Source organism: Grammomys surdaster, unplaced genomic scaffold (genome assembly GCF_004785775.1).
Source record: "Grammomys surdaster isolate TR1022 unplaced genomic scaffold, NIH_TR_1.0 140, whole genome shotgun sequence".
NCBI classification, from domain to species: Eukaryota; Metazoa; Chordata; class Mammalia; order Rodentia; family Muridae; genus Grammomys; species Grammomys surdaster.
The window spans coordinates 3,758,647-3,777,024 of NW_021604598.1; the positions used below are offsets into that span (position 1 = coordinate 3,758,647).

The 18,378-nt window shown below is 42.2% G+C and overlaps 1 protein-coding gene across 1 annotated transcript in view; it reads left to right on the forward strand.

Moving 5' to 3' along the window:
* The window catches only part of Bbs9 (Bardet-Biedl syndrome 9), a 365,371-nt gene that overhangs the window by 292,610 nt on the left and 54,383 nt on the right, over positions 1-18,378 (forward strand). Inside the window, 1 exon segment of the mRNA XM_028763694.1 lies at positions 13,015-13,237. Coding sequence (XP_028619527.1) covers positions 13,015-13,237 — 223 coding nt within the window.

Here is an 18,378-nt window from a genome sequence, read left to right on the forward strand (position 1 = left end):
ATGATGTGTTCACCTTGTGTGTCATGGAAGACCAGAGTCCTGTAGAAATACATGATGTTTTCATCATGTGTTCCATGGAGACCAGAGTCCTATAGAAATACATGATGTGTTCATGTGTGCTATGGCGACCAGAATCCTGTAGAAATACATGATGTGTTCACCACATATGCCATGGAAGACCAGAGTCCTATAAAAACATATGAATGTATTTACCATGTGCACCATGGAGCTCAGAGTCCTGTAGAAATGCATGAGTATGTTCACCATGTAGAAAGTTGAAAGGTGTCGTCCCTTGGGGACTCTCTACCTTGCCTATCTGTATATCTTCTATTCTCCAAAGAATGCAGAGAAAGTTTCTTCCTACTCTCTTCCTATTGTGATGAGATTAGAAGGCGAATACACTTATGTCTGTTGAATGTAAGATATTTGGAAATAACACAGACCAAAGAAGAATGAATAGAAGGAGTAATTTGAACACTTCTTGTGGTGTTCTTCATCTTTAATTGGGCTGTAGTATTCACTTCAGAGTTATGATGCTGAGATAGCTTGTGTCTTAAAAGAAACATTTCTTCCTCTTTTAAGACATACACATACACTGTGTCGTTCTGACATGCTAGTTCACAATTTCCTTGCTGTGTCTGTAGACCTCACAAATAAGTGTTATGTGGTGGGCCTCTGTGCTACCCAGCTGAGCCATGAAAATGAAATATTCAAACCTGAAATAACTTGAGAGGAGGGCGAGGCAGGAAAGAAAGGAGTCTCTTACCAGAATGTTGAAAATATACACCATATTGAAGTTATTATGATACCACAAAAATCTGAATGCAATTTAGATGGTTTGGTTGAGGGTACATGGCAGGGCACATGTGTGAGGGAGAGAAACCCCAACATATGGGCAACATTTCCAGAAGACACTGGCAGCCCAAGGGCAGATGTCCCCACAAGTGACAGGTAGAAAGAAATGCTCAGATGATATTTATGTTTCAAACTTATCTGTATATTTTTATACTGATTTGTTGTATATGAGTGAATGAGGTGGAATATATCAAGCAGGATACATTTGATAGAAAACTCTAGAAAAGTTTCTTCCTAAATAATATCAGGTTCACAAAGCAAACAGTATTCAGAACCTTCCCATGCTAGTAATAGAGAGAAGTGCCCTTTGAATGTCACCAGGGGTCAGTGGTAGCAGAGAGCAGTGCCCTTCACATGATGTCACCAGGGGTCAGTGGTAGCAGAGAGAAGTGCCCTTCACATGATGTCACCAGGGGTCAGTGGTAGCAGAGAGAAGTGCCCTTCACATGATGTCACTAGGGGTCAGCGCTAGTCATCAGCAGTTTGTTTGAAACAGCACTGCCTGTGTAGCAGAGCTCCTGGTTGTGTTTTTTTTTTTTAACTCTGTCTCTTTAGAAATACTTGTCTTTCTTTCTTCTTCCCTCCCTCCCTCCCTCCCTCCCTCCCTCCCTCCTTCCCTGCCTTCCTTCCCTGCCTCTTTCCCTTTCTCTTTTCTCTCTTTCTCTCTTTCATCACTTTCTAGTAGCAAATATATGCTAGTATTTAGGCTAGTTGATGTACTTTTTTTAAGGTACTAAAACATATATACACCAGATGTACTTTGTGGAGATGATTTGCCTACTGGGAAGAATATTGAAAACTTTGTTTTGTCTCTAAGAGGTCTTAAGCATAGTTTCACTGGTGGATTTAATAATTAAAATTTTCCACTGTCCTCTTTCTGTAATGATGGCATAATGTAGTCTGAAATAGCATTTTGTCACTGTGTGTGGGAGGGCTTGTGTGTGTGTTTGCTGTGTATCTAACCCGCGCCGTCAGGAATGCTAAGTATATTCTCTACCCTGAGCTCTACTCCTGTGCTCCCAATACTTTTAAATTATAAAACGAAGAGTTTTCAGGCTAGGAGTAGAAGATATTTGAAGTCATGAAATCTTAGAGGGAGCAGGGTTGAAATCCTATCCCATCTATTTTGAAATTCTATAGAACATACTGTATCTGTTGTCAGAGAGGGTTGTTTTAAAGATTGTGACATTAAGCATCTCTTTCCTGTGATGCCTCACAGAAGCCAAATGACATTAAGGTGTAGTGGGGTGCGTGTGTGTGTGTATATTTTTAGGACTGACTCAATGGGATAATCTTTTATCAAGTCATTTAATCATCTAATGAATTTTTATTAAAGACTTACTAGTTTTTAAACACTGTTTGGGTTATGACATACCTTTTAAACAAAACAGATTTAGGTGTCGTTTTGGTGGTTTTAATTCAATTTCATAAGGAAATATTCTAATCCTGAACTCTCCAATACAGTAACCACTTACCACACGAAATGTAAATAAGCTGATGTGAAATAAGTTGACTTTATTATCTGTCGTTCACTTGCTAGTAGCTATGTGTGATGAGTGCTTACTACAGTAGTCAATGCAGGCAGAAATTTCTGGCATTCCAGAAAGTCTGTTGCATAGTAGTGGTGAGCATCAAGAAAAAACATGGCTATATCTGTCGGGTTCACCACAGCACATATTAGTAAACTAATGAAATCTGAGCAGGAGACTCATGTGAGATTCCTTCCTGATGTCTGATTTAACGTCTCTCATTTGTGGTGTCCTGGGATCTGCGCGGTCATATGTCAGCACCACATACTTGCAGAAATAAGAGCTTACCTGAGGGATCCGTATGTGTCTGCACAAAGGGAGGCAGAAGATGGCAGCAGAGTTGTTATTCTGCTTTTGATATAGCTTGGAAGTATTCTACAGAATCATGCCCTGGCATCTTGTCTGCTAGCCTGTGACACTACTGAGAGATGGTAGAGCCCTGAGGAGATGGAAGGAAGTGTGTCACTGAAGGTAGCTGAAAGGGATACTGGGATCTCAGCCATTTCCTCCATCTTTCAACTTCTCCCTCTCCTGAGGTAAGAACTGCTCAGCCATGTGCTACCACTATGATACTATTTATGTCTTGCCTCAGACCCAAAGACAACACAGCCAAGCAACCATGGTTGATACCCATGAAGCTGTGAGTCCAAGTAAACCTTCCTTCCTTATAAATTAGGTATAACCTGAGGTATTTCATCACAGCAACTAAAAGCAAAATATTGTATCCTCCATATGGCCTTGGCTAACACTAGTCATTATGATTTCTTTCCTGTCAATGTGAACAAGGCCTTTGAATTCTTTTGATTACAGTCTTCTGGATACTTGCTTTATTTTGGATTGGATGTGGATGAATTCTCTTTGCCCTTCCTGATCACGGTTCAGATCTGCTTCTCATTATTTTAGTAAACAGCTCAGATGACTGGATTTTTCATCCAGCCGATGGCAAGAAAGCAAGGAGGAGGAGGAGGAGGACTGAGGTTTCTGAGTGGGCTGTTGGAGCCTTCTCTTCTGAGGCCTGTGTGTTCACTTGGCTCTGGGGGAGTCTGGAATGAAAACAGCAATAGTGTGCTGGTGTGGGGACCTGACTTTGTAGATTCCACGTGGCATAGCATCTGTCCTGATATTTCCTTTCCTTTGAATTGCATTCAATATCTTTGGCAGTATTTTCTATCATTTGAAAAAGAAATGTTTTATTGTATTCTCAAGGACTTAATGGTTAACTTTCCCTGGTACTAACTTTTAAAACTCCCTGAGAAAGTTGGGATGGAAATTCACATCAACAGAAGAGGGAGACTTGAACCTTCAGTTTGATTGATTGATAGTTCCTTTTACAAACAGATACAGAAAGGAAACTTATTTTTAACATGTTGAACATGGTTCATGTGAGAAAACAGATGTTTATAATAGGAAGTCCTTTTGTATGGAGAGACTTATCAAGGCTCACTTATAAGAAAGGTGCCTACGCCGCAGGTCAGATTCAAAGTCAGGACCATTGTGCCTGCTGTCTGGACTGAGCAATGACTAATCACTACCATTACTAATGAGCCTGCTCAAAAGAGAAACAGGAGGAAGTCTGGTGTCACTATTAAGTCTGCCTTTGTGACGGCTCAAGTATCATCACAATTATAACTGTCTATGGGAATGTAGTCCAGAAAGTAAATATTTTGGTATTTCCCATGGTCTTAGCCAGCAAGATAAACATGTGGAATTAGTTTCATATTCATAATGGCCATATACCCTGTGCTGTTACTACTTAGATGCAACTGCTATTGTTTAATTATGTAATATTCTCTATTACCAGAGTTGAATATAACACACAGCCCAGAGTTTTTCTTAGGAATTCCTTTCTGGAAAGCTCTTGCCTTGGGCCTTTTCTTGTCTACCTGACTGCCTGTGCTGGCATTTGAAGCAGCCTTTCTGCCCATTTCTGTAGAGGTCATCCTTGATGTCTCTGGAACCCAGTCTTTCCATTTCACATCTGTTGGTGTGCTTGCCCAGGCTCTGAGGCACCTTTGTGGAGTTTGAGTGCCAGTGCCAGGCAGTCAGGGCCTTGTGTCACCTGGTTCTGCCATCTCTCATTTATAAACTCCCTTTCTGTGCCTCCTCAACATCTCCCTGTCAATCTATAGAAGTTGAGTTGAGTCTCATCAAAGCAGAGCCACTGGCTTTTTCTTCCTGTAGATACCACTGGCTGTTTGTTTGTCCACCTGCCTGCTCTAGGCAGGTCAGTCTGCGTTCACCCCTTTCCTTCTGGCCTGTATCCTCTTGCGAACTCCAGTGAGGCATGATGCTGTTTTTCTTCACTGTATTCCAACATTGTCATGTGTGCTTGTCTACATGTCCAGTAAATTCAAGAACAGATTCTTTTGCATCTGCGCAGAGTTGAAGCACAGAGTTCATCATCATTTAGAGGATGAAACTCCATTTTTTATTATATTTTTTCAAATAATTACAGATGTTCTTCCATAACTATACAGTTTTTCAAAGATCACTTTTTACAAGGGAAACATTCTACCTCTTTTTCTGTGCTCTTTACTTTGTAAACTGCACCAAATGTTTTTGTGTTGCATAAGAGCAAAGTCTGTTCTTTGATATATGGATATTAAGCAACATATAGTTTGTTTGTTTGTTTGGCTGGTTGGCTTTCTGAGACAGCGTTTCTCTGTATAATACCTCTGGCTGTCCTGGAATTTTCTTTGTAGACCAGGCTTGTCTCAAACTCACAGAGATCCACCTGCTCCTACCTCTCAAGTGCTGCTACTAAAGGTGTGTGCCACCATTCCTAGTTCATATAGATACTTAATACAGATACATTTTTTTTAATAGTATAGAATAGAGTTTATTCAGGGCATAGGGAGGGGAGTTAAGAGAAAGAGGGGGGAGAGAAAGAAAGAGAAGTAGAGGCTGGCCATGAGCTCGTGGGGGGGGGAGGGGAATGGGAAGAGAGGGGAAAGAGGGCAAGAGGAGAGAGCAAGAGAACAGGAGAAGAGCCAGATAACATCTTTTAAGCTAGACCAGAGCATGTATAAAGTCATGTGAGACACATGATGTCTTAGTTTCTTAGGGTTTCCATTGCTGTGAACAAACACCATGACCAAGGCACCTCTTATAAAGACAACATTTAATTGGTGCTGGCTTATAGGTTCAGAGGTTCAGTCTATTATCATTAAGGTAGGAAGCATGGCAGCATCCAAGCAGGCATGGCACTGGGAGAGCTGAGAGTTCTATCTTTTGTTCTGAAAGCAAACAAGAGAAGACTAACTTCCAGACAGCTAGGAGGAAGATCCCAAAGCCCACCCCCACAGTGACACACCTCCACCAACAAGGCCATACCTACTCCAACAAGGCCACACTTCCTGATAGTACCACTCACTGGGCCAACCGTATTCAAACCACCATGTTCTACTCCTGGCCCCATAGGCTTGTTCAAACATATGTGGGCCATACCAAGCCATAGCATAATGCAAAATACATTTAGTTCAACTTCAAAAGTCCCATAGTCTATAACAATGTTAAAAGTCTCAACAATGTCAAAAGTCCAAAGTTCAAAGTCTTCTGAGATTCATCTAATCACTTATCTGTAATCCCCTATAAAGTCAAAATCAAAAAAGCAGATTACATACCTCCAATATCACAGGTTGTACACTACCATTCTAAAACATCATAGAAGGAAATACTGGACCAAAGCAAGACCCCAAACCAGCTGGACAAACTGCAAACTGCATCTTCATGTCTGATGTCAAAGCACTCTTCAGATCTCTAACTCCTTTCATCTTTGTTGACTGCAACACAATTCTATTTGGCTGGTTCTAATCTTTTAACAGCTTTCCTCAGCAAGTATACCACGGCTCTGGCATCTCTGACATCTTGGGGTATTCAAGGCAACTTTAACTTCACGATTTCTTGATCCAATGCCTGGGTTCCACATATGATCTTCCTCAAAAGGGCTTGGGTCACTTCTCTAGCTCTGTCCTCTGTAGCACTCTATGCTCTGGTTGTCTCCACTCCATTTCTGCTGCTGTTCTTGGCGATCATCCCATGGTACTGGCATCTTCAATACAGTGGGGTCTTCCACTGCAATTAGGCTTCATATACAGCCTCTCCTAGGCTCCCTTCATGATACCAAGCCTCAAGTTCTTTGGATGGCCACTTCAGTCCTGGACTGTCAACTGCCACTGAGACTGTACCTTCATCAGTGTCCTTCCTTGGCCTCTCACAATGCCAGGTATCAGCTGCTCTCCATAACCTCTTTATACCTTAAAAATCAGTACCACCTGGGTGACTCTTACACATTACCAAGCCAAGCTGCAGCACAAGGTACGACCTTGGTTATCTCTGGAACACAGTATCTTTGTTCTCTCAGAAAACACTTCCCAGAAGATTTCACCTTGGTGGTACTGGTCTCCTCATAGTCATGGATAATTTCTTTGCCCTAGCTATTCAGCATCTATTGTCTCAGTGACCTCTTCTACTCTTACGTCTAAAGCCAGAGCCGCATGGCTGAAGCTGCTGAGTCCTGCTGCTTGCTGGGGCTGGAATGTGGCTGCCTTGTTCTGAAACATTCTCACCAGCTTTCCGTTTTCCAACTCCTTCACTGCATAGACTTGGCTGTCTTGATACTTGCTCTGTAGGCTGACCTTAAATTCAGAGATCTTCATGGCTTTGTCTCTTGAATTCTGGGAATAAAGATGTGTATCACCATGCCTGAACTTAAGTGTTTATTCACCTAGAACCTGCTCTATCCCAAGCTGCCCTTAAACTCAGAGATCTGCTTGCATCTGTCTCCTGGGATTAAAGATGTGTACCACCATGCTTGGGCCTACTCTTTTCATGGCCACCATTCCTCAAGATCCAGATCAAAAGCCTATGGCCTCCATTTCTGGATTGTAGTTCATTCCAGAATAAAAGTCTGAATGAATGCAATAACCTGATAATAATAATAGCAATAATAATAATAATAATAATAATAATAATAATAATAATTTCTAGATATAACTATTCCTTTTTCAATGGCAAATGCATAAACAATAAGCTTAGCTGAGTGGGATCTTGCCCTAAAGTCACGACTCTCTAGTATGTTTATCTCCTTGAACACATGATTTAGCTCCATTGCACTTCCTAATGCCCTTTTATTACTTGAATCATACATTTTGTATTTTTTCTTTCTAAATCTACAGATTAAATCACAGATTACATTTTATCAGAATGCCCTTCATGAGACTAAACCACAGCACAGAGTCTAAACTGGATTGTTTTGAGACTTTCTTTGAGAATGCAATTAATTTGACTATCTTCACCCTAGCCTCAAGCAGACTCTTCAGCCAAGGCCAAAAGCAACCACATTCTTTACCAAAATATCCCAAGAACAGTCTCTCGGCCACATACTAAAATTCTTCTCCTCTGAAACCTCTAGAGCCAGGTGTCCACAGTTCAAATCACCCTCAGCAAAACAAAGTCTTCCATGTTCCTACTAGCATGGCTCATTAAACCCCACTTAAAACATTCTACTATTTTCCAAATCCAAAGTCCCCAAATCCCCATTCTTCCAAACAAAAGCATTGTCAGGACTATACCTCACTCCTGGTACTAATTTTTGTCTTAGGGTTTCCATTGTGGTGAACAACACCATGACTTAGGCAACTCTTATAAGGGCAACATTTAATTGGGGCTGGCTTATGGGTTCAGAGGTTCAGTCCATTATCATCAAGACAGGAAACATGACAGCATCCAGGCAGCCATCGTGCAGGTGGAGCAGAGATTTCTACCTCTTGTTCTGAAGGCAAACAGGAGAAGACTAACTTTCAGATAGCTAGGAGGAGAATCACAGAGCCCATTCCCATAGTGACACAGTTTCTGCAACAAGGTCCCACCTACTCCAGCAAGGCTATACCCACTCCAACAAGGCCACACTTCCTAATAGTGCCACTCTTTGAGCCAAGCATATACAAACCACCACAAAAGGTAATGGAGCAGCATATATGATAATGGCTCCCTAAAGTCACAGACCAAAGTTGTATAGACCTTGGGTCTGGTTAACTATGTGGCATGTGATAGTTTTATTTAATTTCAAGATTTTTTTTAAAATAACACTTAAAAATATTCAATATTTAAAAGTTGAGGTTACTCACATGACAGCTATCTGTATGTAAATACAGTCTGGGATCCTCATACAGTGACATATCTTATGATATATTTCACACTTCTCAGAGTGTATCTCAGTTGTTAATCTGTGCTCGGCTGTATATGCAAGTATCTACCCACTCACGTAACCTAATAACAGAGATAAATTCAAGATATATTATCTTACCAATGATAAATATGCACAAATGACAGCCATTATTAAGCACACTTCACTTCTTCTGCCTTAGCCATATTTGGGAATAAATGGTAAATGAATATTTAATAAAGTGGACATAGCTGCTTATTTCTGATACCGTCTTTCTATAGATTACTCTTGGAAAACATATATAGTAAAGCTGGTCCTGCATCAGAAATCTAAGTTAGTGAACTAAGAGACTGGCAGAGTCCATTTGGTATCTTAATGTTTATAATTATGAAATACTGAAGCAAAATAAATACTAATTTTTGAGAAGCATAGATGTGTTGAATAGAATATGATGTCATATGAGAATTCAGGTGTCTTCTACAGCAAAATGCTTAATTGATTCTGAGTCCTTATGCATGTTATCAGACTCCAAACACAGACCTCTCCATCTGAACACTGGTACAGTAGCTTCTGTCTGACCTCGTCAACGAACAGCTCAGGGTGTGAGTGGACTTGTAGGTCCCTCTACAGGTCCCTGGGAGGGGATGCTCCCAGACTAGATTGGATGATGTTACTTGAGGAAGGAGGCGGCTTCTGTTTCAGGCATATCCTTTCTTAGGATTTTTTTTAAATAACTACATACTCTCAACTTTGGTTGTGACCTTACTATAAATGATCCACTTAAGCACAATAAATGAATAAAGCAATACATGTACTAAGGTTTTCTTCCTTCATAAATTATCTATACATGTATATATGTATCCAAATTACATTTTTTTAGCAGAAAGTAACCAAAAATTACATTGTTTGTTTAGTTTCTATCAACTAAGCTGCACACAGTCTCATTGGACTGTTCTCATCATGATTTCAGGACTTTTATGTTTTATTATTTATGTCATTTGGAAGGTGACATCAATAATAAATAATAAGAAATAAATGTCCAAAGTCAGCAGTTCCTTTTAGGCAAATCGGTGTTGACTGTTCCGGCAACAGTCCTGAGCAGAACTGGAATGAGCCAGATCTCACTGGTTTTAGAGATGGGCAGCCTTGCTGACCTCACTGTGTTGATTGCATATGGTAGGAATGTGTGCACTTGTGTGGTGGTGATGGGCTTTCTCTGTGGGGATCTTTTTGCCTTATGTCTGAGGAAGCATTTACTTTAGCTTTGCAAAAGTAGAAACCTTGCTTTCTGAATGACTCACGCTTGCTTCACTAAATTAAGGCTCATAGTATTTCTTGCTTCGCTGTAATATGGGAATAGTTTTGGTAAATAACAAGACACCACATGAGTCTTAAAGGTTTTTATAAATAATATTTGTGGTGTGTGTGTGCGTGTGTGTGTGTGTGTGTGCGTGTATGTGTGTATGTGCACATGTACATAGCACATATGGTGGTTAGAAGAAAGCCCTTTCTGTCTGCAATAACTTATTTGAGGATTTTGGTTCTAGAAGAGGACTAGAGGACAAAACAAATCCTGCTAAAGTACTTTCACTCTACCCCTCTCTCTGTTATTTTCTACATCATTTTAGTTTTAATATTTTTCTATTATTAGTGATGCAAAGTACTTACAGATAAGAGCCATGTCTGAGTCTCTTTCATGTTTTAATTTCACAGTATATAACATCATGTAGCATTTAATCATAAATATTATTTTTAAAAATAAATACAAATGTTAAAGATATAGACTTGAGAACTAAAGCCAAAGGTAGTTTCACAAAAGGGCAAGTACCTACTTCTCTTCTAGAAATTTTAGCCGGAGTTCCTCATATCGACATTGCATTTCACTCTTGAAATACATGTCATATTATTCGTCTGAATAAAGAACAGGAGCCTGGCATCTGCAGGTGGGCAGCGTGTGTTTTCAGTGCTGGTAACGGGGGCAGTGGCACCAGAGAGGTGTTAGAGCAGCTCACCTTCCAGCTCCCCATGCTTTAGTTTCTACTTCCTGAAAAGTTTTGCTTTATATTTTATTAGGTAGTTATGCTTTCTGTTTCATCATGTATCATCACCTTGAGTTTTGTGTAACAGACTCTTCACCATCTCTTATCTCATAAGCACGCTCTTTTATTATTGTATTTGAATTTATGCAGCAGCTTAGGCCCTCTAGATATTTTATTAGCAACCTAAGTATTGTCACTGTGTCCCATTGTATTAAATATCTATACCAAATATCTATATATTGCTTACTATTCTAGTTGGCAGAGGAATCTGTGAGAGTGGAACCTAAAAATTTATCAAACTAAAACTCATGTAGTAGCCAACTTTATTCAGAGCACTAGACTACTTACACCCTGAGGCGGTGGTTAAGAACCTTCCTAATACCTGGACCCTTTACTACAGTTCCTCATGTTGCAGTAATCCCAACCATAACATTTTTTATTGCTACATCATAATTGTAATTTTGCTACTGTTCTGAATTGTAGTACAAATATCTGATATACAGGGTATCTGATATGCAGCCTCCAAAGGGGTCCTGACCCACAAGTTGAGAACCACTGCTCTGAGGGCTGGGAACAGTCACATGAGTAATGTGTCCAGTCACAAATCAAGCCCCACATTGCTGCACATGGCTATGGAATAGCAGTAGCCAGTTGTAATGGACAATCTAAAGCAAACTCACTATCTGCTGTACCTGGGAGGAGCACGAAAGCATATTCCAAGAACAATTCTGTGTTTTTTAAGAAACTGAGGTCACACAACTCCTGTTTTGTTTTCTTGGAGTTTTCTCTCAGACACTCAGAATTCCCCTCACAAGACTCTCCATTCTTGGACCATGTTCCGACAGTACATGACATGGTTTTTTACTTGCTCTGCAAGTTGGCAGCAGGAAAAGAAATTATGTAGGAGTCCTTCTGTATTGAGTAAATACTGTCTGCTTTTGTTTTCTAATAAGCTAATGTAGTCTGTTTATAAATACAGTGACCTGCTAAGAGTATCAGTCTAAATGACACAGAAGAACTGCTTTAATGCTGCAATGTCCACAGAGTATATAGATGCTAACGGGTACTGTACAACTCACTCTTACACTCCAGAGGACTTTGTCAAAGGCTCCAAAAGCAACTTAGAAAAATGTCCTCTGAGACAGTTACTAAAGACAATTTTAGATATTAGTCTAATGTAGATTTTTGCTAGTAGAAAGATGTCTTTGTAGCAGCTAGTGGTTTACTGTGTTATAGTGATTTGGAGCAGGAAGCTGTTTTAAAGATTGTTAAGGTCTTGAAAGGGTTCTCAGGTTCATTTTTCTCTTTCCTAATTTGCCTGGTGCTACCTATTACAGGGAGACAGAAATGGGTCAATGGAATCAAAAGTCTTGGTTTACTGTCTGTGGCAGTCAGTGGGAAGCTCTCTGGTAGATATATAGACAGTCTGGACCTCGGTTTAAGAACCAGCTCTGTGTGCCTAGAAGGAAGAACATGTCAATGAGGAAGGAGCCTGGGCTGTATAGTCACTGTGAGTCCACAGCACAGTTCAGCTACCAATAGAGCAGAGATGACTAGAGGTCAGACTTGTAGGTAGGATTCGTAGGAAACAGGAGGCAAGTGTCCTACCTTTAATGCCTTATGCCGCCGTCTGTCAGGAGGATCTTACTCAGTTATCCTTAAGATGCTTAGTGGAGGTCTTTGATTGGCTCTTCCTTCTATGCATCCTTTCCTTCTTGAACCGGCCTGTGGGGTCTGTGTTGGGCTCATACAGTGGCTGCTGTCTTCTGTGCTGATGCTGAGGTCCCAGTGCACCAGTGATGTTCCTAGAATTGCAGCCTCCACTTTAAGGTGACGACACATTTCCCTGGGTCTTTACTGTAGCTCATACAATTGCTCTGAAGAAAAGTGGGACTAATGACCATTTCTTTGTGCCATTTTTTTCTTTGCCATGTGATACTGAAATGGAACTAGATAGACCCTTAGAGCTCCCAAATCAACCTGGAGGCTAGAGCTCCCAAGTCACTCTGGAGACTAGCACTGTCAGCTTTTGTCCCCAGCCACAAGACTATGGCTCAAGCAGCTGAGATGCCAGTTTCTTCTCTCCACCCCAGGTGCTCCCGACACATTTAGGGCTTCTGTAAGGGCCAGATCCTTTTCTATAGATTGTAAGGCAAAAGAAGGGACATTCCTTGTTGTTTGAGCCACCAGATCATCAAACAGGTCTGCACTGGGGATAGATCTTATTACTGGTTATTCTATTCTTGGTATAGGACAAAGCACTTCTCATATGCCAGCTCATCCAATTGCCTGAATCCTTGGAGGAGGCTGTCGAGAATTGGTAGCTCACCACCTGAAAACCTTGTTAAAGCCTCTTTAGCAGGAAAAAGGCCCCCTTGGCTTGCTGTCATTTGTATACAAATTCCAAATTGGCTTTTGCATGCAGGGCTGGGAAGAAACTGCGGATGCTGCCGTTGTCCACCTTTTGAAAACCTGCCTGTCAAAGAGTTCCAAGGAGCAGGCTTTGAACCTCAGCAGCCAACTGAGCATGCCCAAGGATACCAGCCGGCTGAAGAAGCACATTACCCTGCTGTGTGATAGGCTGGCTAAAGGTGGACGGCTCTGTGTGAGCACAGATGCTGCTGCCCAGCAGGCCACGGTTATGCCAGGTAAGGATCCTGTCGCCCCCCTGAGGACAGTGCTACTGCTGCTGCCCAGCAGGCTACAGTTATGCCAGGTAAGAATCCTGTCTCCCCTCACCCCCCAGGACAGTGCTCCTCCCATTAGAGAAATGTGCCTGCAGCTGTGTTTGGGTTTAAATTTCATATTAAAGTGATGATAGCCAAGAAAATTGCTTTCACGTTTCCCCTCACATATCCTGTGGTAATCACGTGGATAAATATTCTCGGGGTATTTGCTTGCTAAACATTTCTAGAATGGTATGTCTGTTTTTTTTTTTTCTTCCTTGTCTCTGTCCTTAAATATATGATCCATTTTATTTTGCTTCTAACCAATAAAAAGAGGATTAGAGAATAAAAGTGTTTTTAAGGAAAAGTTTTACCAAATGTGATCTCAAGACACTGCATTGCATGAATGTAAATAACGTGGTACAAGGAGTTGATGTGCTCCAGATGAGTCAGATCCCCTCTGCTGTCTGCCTGGACTGTGATCACTGGAACAAGGGGCAAGCGTCTGAGGGGAAGACCCAGGATCACAGGGGTGAGCAGAGAGGACCAAGGCACCTGTGGGTAAGATGGGAAGAGCTGCAGTTGGCCCATGTGGTCCTTCACTGAGGTCCAGACAGCTAAGCTTGCCTTCCCACAGTGTGGGTCTGAGTGTTCAGTCACACTGCACTCAGGCCCTTGGAAGCTCCTAGGCCTGCTTCTCCATCCTGACCTTTCTATAGCAGTTCACGGAGCACGATGCCGGTGCAGTTATTACACACTGCAGCTGTAGCATGGTTTTACTCAAGCAAGCACCACAGTTTGAGAAATGATGGGATTCTCTGACATGATTCTCTTCTTTCACATATAGCTTCTGTAACCTGTGCTGATTTTCTTGCTATTGCCTTCTTTCCCTCTTAAGTCAGAATGCCCAGAAGAGGGAACTTCTGTGAAATCTTCAAAAGAGAAACATGGAGGCTGTATAACATAATCTGATAAGCCCAGGTCTCGGGGGCAGACAGATCGATGTTTGGATCTTGCTTCTATTCCTTTTGACTTAGTCCTCTCTGGGCACTGGTTTCCAACCCTGCTGTCTTCCTCTAGAACAGCAGTTCTCAGCCAGTGGGTGATGACCCCTTTGCGGGTCCCATATAAGATGTCCTGCGTATCAGATGTTTACATTATGATCATAACAGTAGCAAAATAATAGTTATGAAGTAGCAATGAAATAATTTTATGGTTGGGGGTCGCCACACCAAGACAGTAAAGGATTGCAGCCTTAGGAAGGTTGAGACCACTGCTCTAGATATAACGATACTTGGCTGGTTGCCAGGGTTTTCTGTGTGTATAAGCACTCGGCACCATGCTTGGAACAGAAGCCACAGGTAGGACTGTTGATGTAGGTATCTGTGGTCCATCCTTCAAAGCCAGCTTGTGTTCCTAGGATGCTGCATTTGATTATTTGAGAAAAATTTTTTTTAACCATAACTACATACAGAATCCAACCTTTACTTCTGAAGACTGTTTCTTAGCTGGTCTGTTGTCAGTTCTTTACAGGGTGGGGAGGGTGTAGCTTGATGTCTTGTCCTTGTCACATCCTTCTTCCTTTCCATCTCTAGTCTGTCCTCTGCCTTCAGAGGAGGATCTTCCTAAGAAATGAGCATTAAGGCTCAAGGACGCATGACCTGAGAGCCCTTTATTGTGATTGGCACAGAGTATGCACCCTTCCCTCCCTGTTACACAGGATACATGAGTAGTACATACTATATAATATACTATATATTATATAGATAATATAATATGTGTTCCTGTTGTTTCTGGAAGGAGTGGGGGGTGGGGGGCTCCACACACCTAATCTGGCAGGGTCTACAGTCACCTGGGAGATGGGCTTCTGGGCATGTCTGCGCCAATTACCCTAGGAAGACTCATCTTAACTCTGGGCTGGACCCTTCCCTCTGCCTGGCCTGTGGAAAATGGGAAAGCAAGCCAAGTATTAGTCACAGTCCCTCTGTGAGTTCAGGGTGACCCGCTGCAGTAAGTGTCTCCCTCCTTTATGTCCCCACTGTTATTGACTTTACCCTTGAACCCTGGGCCAGGATAACCCCTTCCTTCCCAATGTTCCTTTTGTCAGGACATTTTTTTTAAAATCATCAACAGGAACAGAAAGAAACTAAGCAAGCGGTCTCCTGTCAGCTGAGGTGGTAGTTGCCCAGGCCTTTCCGTGGACCCCAGTCTGAGCCTGGTTGGGAGCAGAAACTCAGAGTCTCCTCTGGCCACACTCACTGTGCAACCTGAGCCATTTTTTGTCAAGTAACTAAGCAACTGGAGAGTTGCATGTATTTGTAGGTTTGGAATATTTAACCTGTCAATGTAAAAACTCGGGCTGTGTGAGCGGCAGAGACAGAGGAAAGGGGACACGGAGGAGGAAGAAATAAAGAGGAAGACAGGAAACACGTTTGTTCCCAGCCTAGGAGTGCTGGCCAGGCTGAGCCCTTCCTGCCCATGTGGCTGAGCACTTTGCACCAGCTATGAGAAAGCGGAGTGCACTGGAGTCTGCTGTCAGTCATCCCATCCCTCTTCCTGGCTGGTGACCCTCCCTCCTCTGTGGGTCTAGTTGCACCTTGAGTAATTGTGAGCAGCTGAGCCCGGTCCTTTCTCATCACGGTGCTCAGCATCACTTGACGTACTTTCCTCCCACAGCTCAGAATTGTCATATATCTTATTCCTATACGTAGCTCATTCTTGAGGGAGACGAGACATAGAGTACCGTTGCTGTCACCAGAGAAAGCAGAAGCAGGAGAAACAGTTTAGCCCAGAGTTAGCACCATCTCTGGAAGTGTTAGGTATAGAACAGACATCCTGGCCAGCTGTGCTGTGCTCTAGGCCACACAGACCACAGCAGTACACTCGCACTTCTCACCAGAGCCCCCTCTAGGATGAGCTGTTCTCCATGTGACCTCCCCCCTTCAGCTCCTGTAGCCGTGTGGGAGGAAGGCCGCAAAGCAGCCGCTCACAGCCTCCTTCCTTTTCTATGAGGACACAGCCTCCCAGGAACGATTCACCACGCATCTGTTTGTGCTTATTGCTTCTTGTCTCTATAGGTGGTGTGGTACTAATGTAATGGGAAAAGTAAGAAGTACCATGAGTTACTTCCGCTTCCAATCTCTAATTGTCCAGCTCACAATGGCAGTATAGCTGTAACAGCTGACTCGGTGTACAAGGGCACACTGGAGTGTGAGAAGAAGCAAGGCTACAGTGGAGTGTTAGAATCTACAGGGGCGTGCTAGAATATCAGGCATGCAGTGGAGTGCTGTCGGATTGGACAAGGCTGCAGGGTGGAGTGTTAGAATGTAGTGGATTAATGAACACACAGGCAGACGCAAGCTTTTACTAAGGTTTAGATAAGAACTTAGGAATCATCTGGTTCACCTCCCTCACTTAACAGCTGAGGTAACCAGTGCCCGAGAAGTCACTAAGTGGTTGTATTAAAAGTCAGGAGTGTGTGTAATTGTACCATGCCCCCTATTAAAGTGCAGATGGATAAACATCTCCGAATAAAACCCCTCTGGTGTCTTCTAGCCTTGGGACTTTATGAGTCGGGCACTCTGGATATGCCCTTTCAGTTGCTGCAGTGGACGCCATGATGAGAGCGTCTTCCCTGGAGGCCAGAGGTAGAAACTCTTCTGCCACTAGCAATTACTTTATGGCCGTTTAAAAACCTTCTTTTATTGTTGAGGTTATAGTATAATTATATTATGTCTCTTTTTCTTTTCCTCCCTCCAAACCCTCCTATATACCTTTCCTTGTTCTCTTACAAATTCATGACTTTTTTCACCAATTAGCGATGGTATAATGTGTGTGTGTGTGTGTGTGTGTGTGTGTGTGTATGATATTACTCTATATGTTTTCAGAGCAGGACATCTGGTGTTAGATAACTAAATAGTTTGTTCTTCCCTGGGGAAGACTATTTCTCCCACCTGAGTATTCCTTTAGTTCCTGTATCCTCCTCCTCCTCCTCCTCCTCCTCATCATCATCATCATCATCCTCATCATCATCATCATCATCATCACTACTGGTAGTAGTTTCTTTTATTTTTGAGATTATAATATAAGGACATTATTTCCCCCTTCCATTTTGTCCCTCCACATCTTTCTATATACTCTTCCTTGCTCTCTTTCAAATTCATTGCCTCTTTTTTCATTAGTTGCAGCTATGCACATATATGTATATACATATATTCCTAAATGTGCCTTCTCAACATTACTTGTATATTAATTTTCAGGTCTGACCATTTGAGCTTGGATAACTAATTGCAGTGTCTTCTCTAGGGAAGACTTTCTTTTGTCCTCAGAATCCCCAATTGCCTGTAGTTCCTGGTGTAGAGTTGAGGCTGTGGTATTTCTCCATCCACTGTGGCATGTCCATTGCTGTCTCCTTGGCTGGCTCATGTTCGGGCAGTCATGTTGCTGAGACTTTATGGATGCAGCTTCTAACACTACCAGGAAACAGTCTCTCAGAGAACTCCTCTCTCCTGGCTCTTACTGTCGCTCTGGCCCTCTCCCTCCATGATCCCTGGGCCTTGGGTGCAGGGGTTATGCTTATCATTTGGGACTGGGCTCCACAACTCTGTTTGGCTGTAAATAAAACTGAAAACCTGAAAATTTCAGGTAAATACATAGAACTGGAAGTGATCATATTAAATGAGGTAACCCAGGCCAAGAAAAAGAATTGATCATGTATTCTCTCTCATTTGGGGCTCATAGACCCAGATCTACAGAGGCCCGAGCGTGTCCTGCTGGCCTCCTTTGCCTTGGGCCTCTTCTGCTTACCTTCATCACCTCATGACCAGACCTTCACGTCACCTTTTCTGAGCAAATTCCTTGTATTACAGCAGCACCAGGCTTATGTTATCCCAAACTGTATCTCTGGATCCTATATCTTCCTGTTTGGAATTAACTTCCATTAATATACTTTTCTAAACTCAGTTGTATACACTGTGCTCCTACAGCAAGAAGACCCCTGGATGGTGTTTCGTTTTATTTTATTTTTCATCAAATGTGAATGATTAAACGAGCTAGCTGGTCTTCTCATGCATGACTGTCACTTGCTTTGTCCTGCCAGTACATGTGGTTGAGAGATTTGGCTT